This window comes from Schistocerca serialis, chromosome 8 (assembly GCF_023864345.2).
Source record: "Schistocerca serialis cubense isolate TAMUIC-IGC-003099 chromosome 8, iqSchSeri2.2, whole genome shotgun sequence".
Taxonomy (NCBI): domain Eukaryota; kingdom Metazoa; phylum Arthropoda; class Insecta; order Orthoptera; family Acrididae; genus Schistocerca; species Schistocerca serialis.
Window position 1 is genome coordinate 304784263 of NC_064645.1, and position 12684 is coordinate 304796946.

The 12684-nt window shown below is 39.6% G+C and overlaps 1 protein-coding gene across 1 annotated transcript in view; it reads left to right on the forward strand.

Moving 5' to 3' along the window:
- LOC126416552 (dolichyl-diphosphooligosaccharide--protein glycosyltransferase 48 kDa subunit) overlaps window positions 1–11262 on the forward strand; it is a 52024-nt gene extending 40762 nt beyond the window's left edge. The window contains exon 8 of the mRNA XM_050084297.1: window positions 10743–11262. Coding sequence (XP_049940254.1) covers window positions 10743–10898 — 156 coding nt within the window. The 3' untranslated portion in view covers window positions 10899–11262. The remainder of the gene's footprint in view (window positions 1–10742) is intronic.
- The last annotated feature ends 1422 nt before the right edge of the window (window positions 11263–12684 follow it).

Consider the following 12684-nt stretch of genomic DNA (forward strand, 5'->3'; position numbering starts at 1 on the left):
TAGTTACTTCCATATCAAGTGTTCCCCGTCTGACTCTTATTATTGGAAGCTATCACATCTGTTCTGATACTAAATCTATTGACCACTATGGAGAAATCTCCCATCAGTTCAAATTGTTTAGGTTTTGGAACTGTAAGATGCACTGTTATTCAAAGAATATAGGTTTTAAGCATGTGCTTGCATTAGGTTTCCTAAAGGTTTGCTGTGTTAGGGAACAATGATACTGATGGGCTAGAAAGGGATATCGATGGTAGGCAATGAGAACCTCATAACTCCCATCTGATTATGAAAAACTCATAATTCCAGTAACTCTATAATCAGAGAGAGATTTGTAATGCATGGATTTATCTTATCTATCAATAACTAGACTTCTACTATATAGTTCCATGTGTAGCAGCTTTATGTATCACTTTATATTATTTTTTAAGACACTATGTTTGCTTCACCTACAAAATGTAACAAACTGGTGTTACGAGGTTTTCATTGCCTACTTTCGATGAGAGAAACTCGCCCCTTCCTTTTTCTGGAATTTCCCAAACTTATGTTGGTGTCCATGCATGATGAACTGACACTTTTGGTGTGTCGTACCAATCTTGCAACACTATCTGCAAGTGAACAAAGAAAATTTAAAGACTTGGAAAGAAGAAGAAGCAGGAGGAGGAGAAAGTGAAACCCAAGAAACTTTGTAATCAAACAATATTTTAATTCAATAGCAACTACAACTTCAGTGTTAAAACTGGTATTTTTGTGAAAATTGTGATATGTCATAGCAAAATATACTATTAATGCACATCCCTATCAATGTACAAATCTATTTCAGTGTTGATAAAATGATCATTTAAGCATGTCAGCTTTAACTTTTGTACAAAGTGCAAAAACAGGTTGCTGCTCACACAAAATAAAATCAAGAACCATACCAGCCCAGGCATTGTGCATTTGGTGGCTCTTCATTAGTGAGTTGAGAAACTGAAGGAGAGGGGGTGGGGGGGGGGGGGGGGGGAGAGAGAGAGAGAGAGAGCGCTGACAAGGGTATACAGATATTTCATACCTGAGCATCTGTTTGCAGCAGTAATAATGTGGTCTACAAGATTGTCAGGTGTCTTCTGAAAGAATTCATCTCATAAATTTTCAATTTGTCATACATACTTAATCTGCTCTTCCAAAGTGACATGGTTACTTATGTTAAAGCAGTGATAAGGGGGGGTTGCACTGACACCTTACAACCAGTTTCTGTTGATAAGTTGTAAAATTCAAAATGATTGTTAAGGTTCTTGTGGCATTTAACCGACTGTAATTCAGCCAGAAATTGAATTAATATTCTCTTCCAACCTCTTCACCGTTCCTTCCTTTCTTGAGTTTGAATTAGCAATTTTTGCCTTAGGGTAACTGGGGTCATCCATGACAGTGACGTGACCCCTCCTCCCTCCTCTAAACCAGTGATTAATATGTCACTATTCGTTTCCTCATGATAAATGATAGATAGCTGATGACAGTATTTACTTTGTAGATCAGTAATCTGTCGTCAATGATACATGGCCAGTGAAAAATGCAGTGAGCACTGTATTAAACTACAGTTTCATTTTTCTGTCTTCATCGTGAAATAATTTAGGTAGATTTAATAACTGGTTTACATGTGCTGTGATACAGTTTAAACCTTAATATTAATAAATATTAGGGATATCCATAAAGTAACAAACTGTTTGGAATAAAGAATTAACAGTATGGAAAAACCAAATTTTATTATATAAATTTTAATGGTATGCTGTTAAGCTGTTTTCCTACATAACCACCACTAAAACGGAGGCACTTATACTGTGGCACAAGCTTGTCATTACCATCCCTGTAGAAATTTGCTGCCTGTTTGCAACCAGCGTCAGTATAAAAGCACTGTGTCTCAAACTATGTCTTCGTTGCTGGGAATAGTTGGTAGTCACTCGGCATAAAATCAGGGCTGTATGATGGATGATCAAACACCTCCCATCCAGAACCCTGTAGGAGCTCTCAGGTACGATTGGCTGTGTGTAGATGTGCATTGTTTGCGCTGCTTTCCCTGATTCTTGTTTTATATCACCCGCCTTAGCTTGGGTGATGTTTGACGATATCTCTCAGAGTTAATTATTGTGCCGAATTCGAGGAAATCACTGAGAATCACTCCCTTAGAGTCCCAAAGCATGGTAGTCATGATCTTTCTTGCTGACAGTGTTTGCATTTGCAAACATTTACTTGGTTCTTGGGAGAATGTGTGTGTCCCCATTCCATCGACTGCCTTTTTGTTTCACAATTGACATGCTTCACCCAAGTCTTGCCCCATTCCGAATACAATTGATAACTTTGTTACAGTTTCCGTTTTAATCTTCGAGGAAAATCAGTGGTGGAGCAAATCCTTGGCCAACTTCTCTTTCAATTCTGAATTTTCCGCTGTCGCATGAAGTTTAATAGAAGCTGTAACCCTTATGTGTGTGTACTTGAATATACTAACATAGGCTGAATCAGCACATTGGTTTTCAACAGTTGTTAATAGGTATTTTGTTAAAATCGATTCAGAACTTTTCTCAATATTTACAAATCACAGGGGCAGCAGCAGTTCATTCACAACTTGCATATCGTATTTTGTACTGTATCCAATTCTAAAGCCAGCTTGTTCCTCTGGATGATTAAAACACAATATTTTTTTCTATGACATGGGTGATAAGTGAATCTCGTACACTATAGAGAGACGGCTGATAGGAATGCAGTTACTTTTGTCTTGTCTTTCTCTCTCTCTTTGTGGAGGAGAATAATTACAGCAGTGTTCTAATTATGGCAAATTATTTCTGCTGCAAATATTCTGTAAACAGTTTCACAAGATCCTTTTGTATTACTTTGCTTTCAGTTTTGACCATTTCAATTGAAATATCCTCGTCTTGTAGTGCCCATCCTTCCTTCATACCCCAGTCTTATGCACCATAACTGATATTACTTGGAGAATATCATTTTCTTTTTATTAACTGCATTAGTCACCTCTTGGGGGGGAAAAAAGAATACTTAAAGAAGTTGTAGAAATGTTTTTCCTCTGGTGTTAGTTATCCTTTCATCTACTATCGCAGCTGATGAAACGTGTGTGCACATCAAGTTTCTGGTAATAGGTTTCTAGTTGCACCCAGCATAAATCACTTTGTTCTGGCTAGTAATTAAAACTCCTGCAAAACTTAACAAACAGTCGGATTTGTACCGAGTGGTATGAGGAAGAAGTGGTGGTGTGACTGTAGCTTTCACATTTTGTCTTACCCTTCCATACCCAGAGGTGTCACATGTACCATATTTACCCGAACATAAGGCGGCCTCGAATATAAGGCAACTCCCTTTCAAGAGACTTAATGAGAAAACCTTATTTATAAGATACGCTGACTAATCAAAATTACAAACTGTTTTATTGATATCAAAAAGTTAACATCACACCTATTTCTAAACTTACGTTATTCATTGATTATCTTCATTTTCATAGTACAAGGAGAAATAAAATAAACAAAAACAAATTGTTTACATTAATTTTTATCTCTACTTCATTTTTGCTAACTGTATAAACTAGTTGTACTGTATTGTATTGATAATGTTGGCAGTGGCCAGATACAAACCACGAGCAGGCCAAAGTCATTAGACATCTGCAAATGCGGAACTATTGAGCCCTTGCTCAAGGCATTATGAACAAACAATATTTGTACATACAAGCAGCAATGAAATTTATGATCTTGGTTGTCAGAAATATTTAGTTGTTTCATCCAAATATGTTGTGATTACTGAGGCTATTTTTGTGGTTTGGCCTGAGAACACAGCTGTTTAAAAGCGGATTTGGCATATATATAAACGCGAGAGACCAATAATATTCCTTTGTCTCTTGCTTGCAAACATGTCTACACACTGCTGTCTTGTTGATATGTAGAACCATCAACTGACAGACTGCCTTTTGTTCCCATCATACCTCACAGTCAACATTGACAACATTTCTGGATGAAACATGTAAGTACACCTCTGGCCTCTGTCTAGATTTTACCACCTTATGCAAAATAATATACTGTTGTTGAGTTTTTGTCCAGTTTTGAAATCAGTTCAATTTCTACTACCAATGGATTCAGGCGAACTGCATTTTAAGCTTGGTAGATCTAGATTTTTCCCGAGGACATGCAGCTTTACTGTATGATTAAATGATGATGGCGTCCTCTTGGGTAAAATATTCCGGAGGTAAAATAGTCCCCTATTCGGGTCTCCGGGCGGGGACTACTCAAGAGGACGTCGTTATCAGGAGAAAGAAAACTGGCATTCTACGGATCGGAGCGTGGAATGTCAGATCCCTTAATCGGACAGGTAGGTTAGAAAATTTAAAAAGGGAAATGGATAGGTTAAAGTTAGATATAGTGGGAATTAGTGAAGTTCGGTGGCAGGAGGAACAAGACTTTTCGTCAGGTGATTGCAGGGTTATAAATACAAAATCAAATAGGGGTAATGCAGGAGTAGGTTTAATAATGAATAAAAAAATAGGAGTGCGGGTAAGCTACTACAAACAGCATAGTGAACGAATTATTGTGGCCAAGATAGACACAAAGCCCATGCCTACTACAGTAGTACAAGTTTATATGCCAACTAGCTCTGCAGATCATGAAGAAATTGATGAAATGTATGACAAGATAAAAGAAATTATTCAGATAGTGAAGAGAGATGAAAATTTAATAGTCATGGGTGACTGGACTTCAATAGTAGGAAAAGGGAGAGAAGGAAACGTAGTAGGTGAATATTGATTGGGGGTATGAAATGAAAGAGGAAGCCGCCTGGTAGAATTTTGCACAGAGCATAACTTAATCATAGCTAACACTTGGTTCAAGAACCATGAAAGAAGGTTGTATACATGGAAGAAGCCTGGAGGTACTAGAAGGTATCAGATAGATTACATAATGGTAAGACAGAGATTTAGGCACCAGGTTTTAAATGTTAAGACGTTTCCAGGGGCAGATGTGGACTCTGACCACAATCTATTGGTTATGAACTGTAAATTAAAACTGAAGAAATTAAATAAGGTGGGAATTTAAGGAGATGGGACCTGGGTAAACTGAAAGAACCAGAGGTTGTAGAGAGTTTCAGGGAGAGCATAAGGAAACAATTGACAGGAATGGGGGAAAGAAATACAGTAGAAGAAGAATGGGTAGCTTTGAGGGATGAAGTAGTGAAGGCAGCAGAGGATCAAGTAGGTAAAAAGGTGAAGGCCAGTAGAAATCCTTGGGTAACGGAAGAAATATTGAATTTAATTGATGAAAGAAGAAAATATAAAAATGCAGTAAATGAAGCAGGCAAAAAGGAATACAAACGTCTCAAAAATGAGATCGACAGGAAGTGCAAAATGGCTAAGCAGGGATGGCTAGAGGACAAATGTAAGGATGTAGAGGCTTGTCTCACTAGGGGTAAGATAGATACTGCCTACAGGAAAATTAAAGAGACCTTTGGAGAGAAGAGAACCACTTGTATGAATATCAAGAGCTCAGATGGCAACCCAGTTCTAAGCAAAGAAGGGAAGGCAGAAAGGTGGAAGGAGTATATAGAGGGTTTATACAAGGGCGATGTACTTGAGGACAATATTATGGAAATGGAAGAGGATGTAGATGAAGATGAAATGGGAGATAAGATACTGCGTGAAGAGTTTGACAGAGCACTGAAAGACCTGAGTCGAAACAAGGCCCCGGGAGTAGACAACATTCCATTAGAACCACTGATGGCCTTGGGAGAGCCAGTCATGACAAAACTCTACCATCTGGTGACCAAGATGTATGAGACAGGCGAAATACCCACAGACTTCAAGAAGAATATAATAATTCCAATCCCAAAGAAAGCAGGTGTTGACAGATGTGAAAATTACCGAACTCTCAGTTTAATAAGTCACAGCGTCAAAATAATAATGCGAATTCTTTACAGACGAATGGAAAAATTGGTAGAAGCTGACCTCGGGGAAGATCAGTTGGGATTCCGTAGAAATGTTGGAACACGTGAGGCAATACTAACCTTACGACTTATCTTATAAGAAAGATTAAGGAAAGGCAAACCTACGTTTCTAGCATTTGTAGACTTAGAGAAAGCTTTTGACAACATTAACTGGAATACTCTCTTTCAAATTCTGAAGGTGGCAGGGGTAAAATACAGGGAGCGAAAGGCTATTTACAATTTGTACAGAAACCAGATGGCAGTTACAAGAGTCGAGGGGCATGAAAGGGAAGGAGTGGTTGGGAAAGGAGTGAGACAGGGTTGTAGCCTCTCCCCGATGTTATTCAATCTGTATATTGAGCAAGCAGTAAAGGAAACAAAAGAAAAATTCAGAGTAGGTTTTAAAATTCATAGAGAAGAAGTAAAAACTTTGAGGTTCGCCGATGGCATTGTAATTCTGTCAGAGACAGCAAAGGACTTGGAAGAGCAGTTGAACGGAATGGACAGTGTCTTGAAAGAAGGATCTAAGATGAACATCAACAAAAGCAAAACGAGGATAGTGGAATGTAGTCAAATTAAATCGGGTGATGCTGAGGGGATTAGATTAGGAAATGAGACACTTAAAATAGTAAAGGAGTTTTGCTATTTGGGGAGCAAAATAACTGATGATGGTCGAAGTAGAGAGGATATAAAATGTAGACTGGCAATGGCAAGGAAATCGTTTCTGAAGAAGAGAAATTTGTTAACATAGAGTATAGATTTAAGTGTCAGGAAGTCGTTTCTGAAAGTATTTGTATGGAGTGTAGCCGTGTATGGAAGTGAAACATGGACGATAACCAGTTTGGGCAAGGAGAGAATAGAAGCTTTCGAAATGTGGTGCTACAGAAGAATGCTGAAGATAAGGTGGGTAGATCACGTAACTAATGAGGAGGTATTGAATAGGATTGGGCACAACTTGAGAAGTTTGTGGCACAACTTGACTAGAAGAAGGGATCGGTTGGTAGGACATGTTTTGAGGCATCAAGGAATCACTAATTTAGCATTGGAGGGCAGCGTGGAGGGTAAAAATCGTAGAGGGAGACCAAGAGATCAATACACTAAGCAGATTCAGAAGGATGTAGGTTGCAGTGGGTACTGGGAGATGAAGAAGCTTGCACAGGATAGAGTAGCATGGAGAGCTGCATCAAACCAGTCTCAGGACTGAAGACCACAACAACAACAACAACAGATCTACATCTACATCCATACTCCGCAAGCCACCTGACGGTGTGTGGCAGAGGGTACCTTGAGTACCTCTATTGGTTCTCCTTCTATTCCAGTCTCGTATTGTTCATGGAAAGAAGGATTGTCGGTATGCTTCTGTGTGGGCTCTAATCTCTCTGATTTTATCCTCATGGTCTCTTCGCGAGATATACGTAGGAGGGAGCAATATACTGCTTGACTCTTCGGTGAAGGTATTTTCTCGAAACTTCAACAGAAGCCCATACCGAGCTACTAAGTGTCTCTCCTGCAGAGTCTTCTACTGGAGTTTATCTATCATCTCCGTAATGCTTTCACGATTACTAAATGATCCTGTAGCGAAGCGCACTGCTCTCCATTGGATGTTCTCTATCTCTTCTATCAACCCTATCTGGTACGGATCCCACACTGCTGAGCAGTATTCAAGCAGTGGGCAAAAAAGCGTACTGTAACCTACTTCCTTTGTTTTCGGATTGCCTTTCCTTAGGATTCTTCCAATGAATCTGTCTGGCATCTGCTTTACCGACGATCAACTTCATATGATCATTCCATTTTAAATCACTCCTAATGCGTGCTCCCAGATAATTTATGGAATTAACTGCTTCCAGTTGCTGACCTGCTATTTTGTAGCTAAATGATAAGGGACCTATCTTTCTATGTATTCGCAGCACATTACACTTGTCTACATTGAGATTCAGTTGCCATTCCCTGCACCATGCGTTAATTCGTTGCAGATTCTCCTGCATTTCAGTTCAATTTTCCATTGTTACAACCTCCCGATACACCACTGCATCATCTGCAAAAAGCCTCAGTGAACTTCCGATGTCATCCACAATGTTATTTATGTACATTGTGAATAGCAATGGTCCTATGACACTCCCCTGTGGCACGCCTGAAATCACTCTTACTTCAGAAGACTTCTCTCCATTGAGAATGACATGCTGCGTTCTGTTTTTTAGAAACTCTTCAATCCAATCACACAATTGGTCAGATAGTCCATATGCTCTTACTTTGTTCATTAAAAGACTGTGGGGAACTGTATCGAATGCCTTGCGGAAGTCAAGAAACACGGCATCTACCTGTGAACCTGTGTGTATGGCCCTCTGAGCCTCGTGGACGAATAGCGCGAGCTGGGTTTCACACGACCGTCTTTTTCGAAACCCATGCTGATTCCTACAGAGTAGATTTCTAGTCTCCAGAAAAGTCATTATACTCGAACATAATACGCGTTCCAAAATTCTACAACTGATCGACGTTAGAGATATAGGTCTATAGTTCTGCACATCTGTTCGATGTCCCTTCTTGAAAACGGGGATGACCTGTGCCCTTTTCCAATCCTTGGGAACGCTACGCTCTTCTAGAGACCTACAGTACACCGTTGCAAGAAGGGGGGCAAGTTGCTTCGCGTACTCTGTAATCTGTTAATAAAGTCCGATAAAGCAGCAAGAATGGGGATCAGCACGTTAATTATCTTTTAATCAACAACCTGATCAGAAAAAAGTATTTTCCGTGATTCCTTATTAATGTTCTAGAGTAATTTAGACATCATGTTTAACAGTCACATCAGGATTAATTCTGTAATAAAACTTAAACATGCATGTGTAGTTCTAGAACTTTAATGTTGTATCACATGGTACACAAATGGAAAAGTTGAAAACTGAGCTGAGTAATTTGTTAAAAACACAGACAGGTGGCCAGTGTTTACCTTCAGGAGCATGTTCTTAGTATTATTGATAGAAACACATGGAAGTAGAAAATCATACTCGTAGCTTCCACAACTGTCACCTAAACATCTCTGTGCTCCTCTCCATCTCTCACCTCACCTCACACCTCAGCTCACCTCTCACGTCTCAGCTCGCGCCTCACGGTTCCATTGTTCTCCAGGAAACCTTACTTTTTGTCCCCTTGAAGAAACCAGTATGTATTTGTGAAACATGGGATAAATATACATTTCTGAATGTTACCTGTTGGGGGTTATGTCATCTTCCACTCCATCCCCACTTTACTGTAGGTAAAATACACTGTTTATCATAGTCTTGTAACAAGTTCAACTTGTTATTGTGACAAAATTCTGTTGCAGAGCTCAAAGACTTCCTGTTAAACGCTGTTAGTGCATTTAACACCTTGTCCCTGTGCAGCGATACATAATCTAATGTTTCCAACTTAATGTGTGTGTGTGTGTGTGTGTGTGTGTGTGTGTGTGTGTGTGTGTGTGATTCTGGTTTATTCCCCCAAACCAACTTCCACTTCTTAATGAGGTGACTTACTTGGAATTTGCAGCCACTCTTCTTTACTGGTTATCCGGCTGCTGGAAATCCTTGACTTCTTCTCCAGCAAATAATGCTAGGTACAGGAATTTTTAGACTCTTTCTACTTATGAAATAAGTAGACGTACAGACTTTGCTTTTCGTCAGTTAATGTATTTGACTTTCATATAAATAAAACTCTCACTTTCAACATAAATATATAACTTCCAGTACGTCCCTTGTACAGTCAAATGTCGGAAACAAATTAAATTACAGTTAAAAGAAAGTTGGCTTTGATACCATAACTTTTCTTAACATAAATCAGAAAATAAGTCTTGTCTATAGCAAGGTTACTTCAAGAGTTCTTTTTCAACTGTCTTTGTTTTAATAAAAATAGTCAATGACCCAATAAGCACAGAGCTGCATATGAACTCCATGGTTCTTCCTTACACACTCACTAAAACGTCTATGGATTGCCCGACAGGTACTTGTCGGTGCCGTTTGTCCACCGCGTCTGCTTTCTTCCCACGACTGATTTTACACCTGCACACTCAAACATGTGACTCGGAGTAGGTAGGATTCTACCATCCCACACTCATATCCAGAATATCGTGTGTTCGAGTCAGAAGAAGGCTGTGTGGTTCTAGAATTTACACAGAAATTCTTGAATTGCTACAATAGTTAACTTTAATACATTTTAATCAGAAAAATGTGTATTTGTAAAGTTTTACAGCATTAATGTGCTGAATATTTATGCAGTAATGGGGTATAATAAAAACAATAACTGTCCTTGTCACTGCTCTGTATTTGTATTGCATGTGGATGGTTGATACTGTAGTGTATTAAAAAATGCGGATGTCACGTGGTATAATTGGCTGGGATATCCTGCGGGGGTGCGTTCAGCAGTCTGTTGGGAAGGGTGTTCATCCTCTGTGAGCATTGGTTTAATTCTTTGCTGGTTTCTGAGGGTTGTGTTTTACATGTATTTGGAGTGTAGGTGACTGTAATGGATGCATGTATAGTCTGTTAATTGTAACATAATATGAGATAACTGACAAGGGCGAGTAAGTATCAGAATTGTAACCTGCCAGCCGCTGATTGTACTGTGAGCAGCAGCCTTTTATCATCAATGATGCAGCTAAATCCAAAAACTGAAGAAATTGATTTGAAAACTGAAACAACAGTTACACATAAATATCTGTAGTCTCTTTCACCAAACTAAATCAAATTTCCTTTCAATTTGAAATGTAAGCTATTGGGTTCTGCTTTTCTGATACAGGAGGTGTACATTAAACAAACTTTCTTCTTTTGCAGGTGTCTGTCAGGCCATTACAGCACACAGAATATGAACGTTTCATCCCAAGCGCATACCCCTACTACTTCAGTGCATTCTCAATGATGGGAGGGGTATTTCTCTTCAGTATAGTTTTCCTGCACTATCGGGAAGACACAAAGACAAAGGCCGAGTAAAACAGATGAAAATGCAAAAGTGCACAGTACACCTGTAAAATAATTTAATCAGTGATGTTTGTGAAAGTCAGTGTGTAAACTGTTGCGAATTCAGCTCACGAAAACATGAAATCATATTATGTGTTTTATTGAATACACTCATACACTGCATGAATGGTGAAAGTTCCTTGGAACTCCAATCAATAATTAATAAATGTGTGCCTGAAGTATGAACCCTAAATTTGTTAATGTGCTACTGACTGTTTCTAATGCGTGAATCACTTTCCTCGAAGGACTGTATCTTTCTATTTAATTCTGTAAGAATATTACTCACAGCTGTGATGACTGAAATTGTTGAGAATAAACTTGTTGTATTGGACTAAAAGATTGTTTTCATATATGATGTGATCATAACTGCCATTTACAGATTTTTAATATCTACAAGTTTATATGAGGGCCGTTCAGAAAGTAGCCTCCGGTTGATTTAAAAAAATACACCAAGTGAAATAAAAATATTTTAATATATACATCTTACAACTACATCTTTGCACTATTTTTCTACATAGTCTCCATAGCGATTGAGGCACTTATCGTATCTCTTCACAAGCTTTGAAATTCCTTCTGCATAAAAATCACCCGCTTGTGCCTGGAGCCAGCCTGTGACCGCATCTTTGAGCTCTTCGTCGTCATCATACCGCTGTGACCCGAGCCATTTCTTCAAATGCATGAAGAGGTGATAATCACTTGGCGCCAGGTCTGGGCTGTAAGGTGGATGGTTGATAACGTCCCACTTGAAGGACTCAAGAAGGGCCGTTGTTCTGCGAGCAGAGTGAGGACGGGCGTTATCGTGAAGTCAGCATACCACGGCGTTTGTTCTGTATAGCCCGTCGTAACTTTTTTATTGTTTCACAGTACACGTCTTGATTAATGGTCGTACCACATTCCATGAATTCAACCAACAACACCCCTTTGGCATCCCAAAACACCGTTGCCATCAGTTTTCTGGCAGAAAAATCTTGCGAGGCTTTTCTTGGTTTGGTAGGCGAATTTGAATGTGCCCACATCTTTGATTGTTCTTTTGTCTCAGGGTTCACGTACTTAATCCAGGTTTCGTCACCGGTCACGATTCTGTTTAACAATGGTTCTCCTTCGTCCTCATAACGTGACAAAGTCTAATGCAGAGGCCATTCTTTGAGTTTTGTGGTGGTCGGTAAGAATTTTGGGCACCCATCGTGCACAGAACTTACGGTAACCCAATCTTGCTGTCACTATCTCGTACAAGAGAGTCTTAGAAATCTGTGGAAAACCAGTAGACAACTCCGACATTGAGAAACGTCGATTTTCACGAACTTTTGCATCAACCGTCTGAACGAGTTCGTCAGTCACCAATGATGGTCTACCACTCCTCTCTTCATCATGAACGTTTTCTCGTCCACTTTTAAATAAACGTACCCATTCATGGACAACTCCTTCACTCATAACTCTTGGTCCGTACGCGGCACAAAGCTCACGATGAATAGCTGCTGCAGAATATCCTTTGGCTGTAAAAAACCTTATGACAGCACGCACTTCACATCTGGCGGGGTTTTCTATTGCAGCACACATTTCAAACTGCCACAAAAACTAAACTAGCGCAGGTACGACGTTCACTCGACCACGGCTTGATGCCGACTGACTTGTTGAGTGCGTGAACGCACAGATGGCGTCGCTACTCCCCCCACAACCCGCACTGTGACCAATCGGAGGTTACTTTCTGAACCGCCCTCGTATATAGTCTGCAAGCCACTTTCCAGTGAGTCGTGGATGG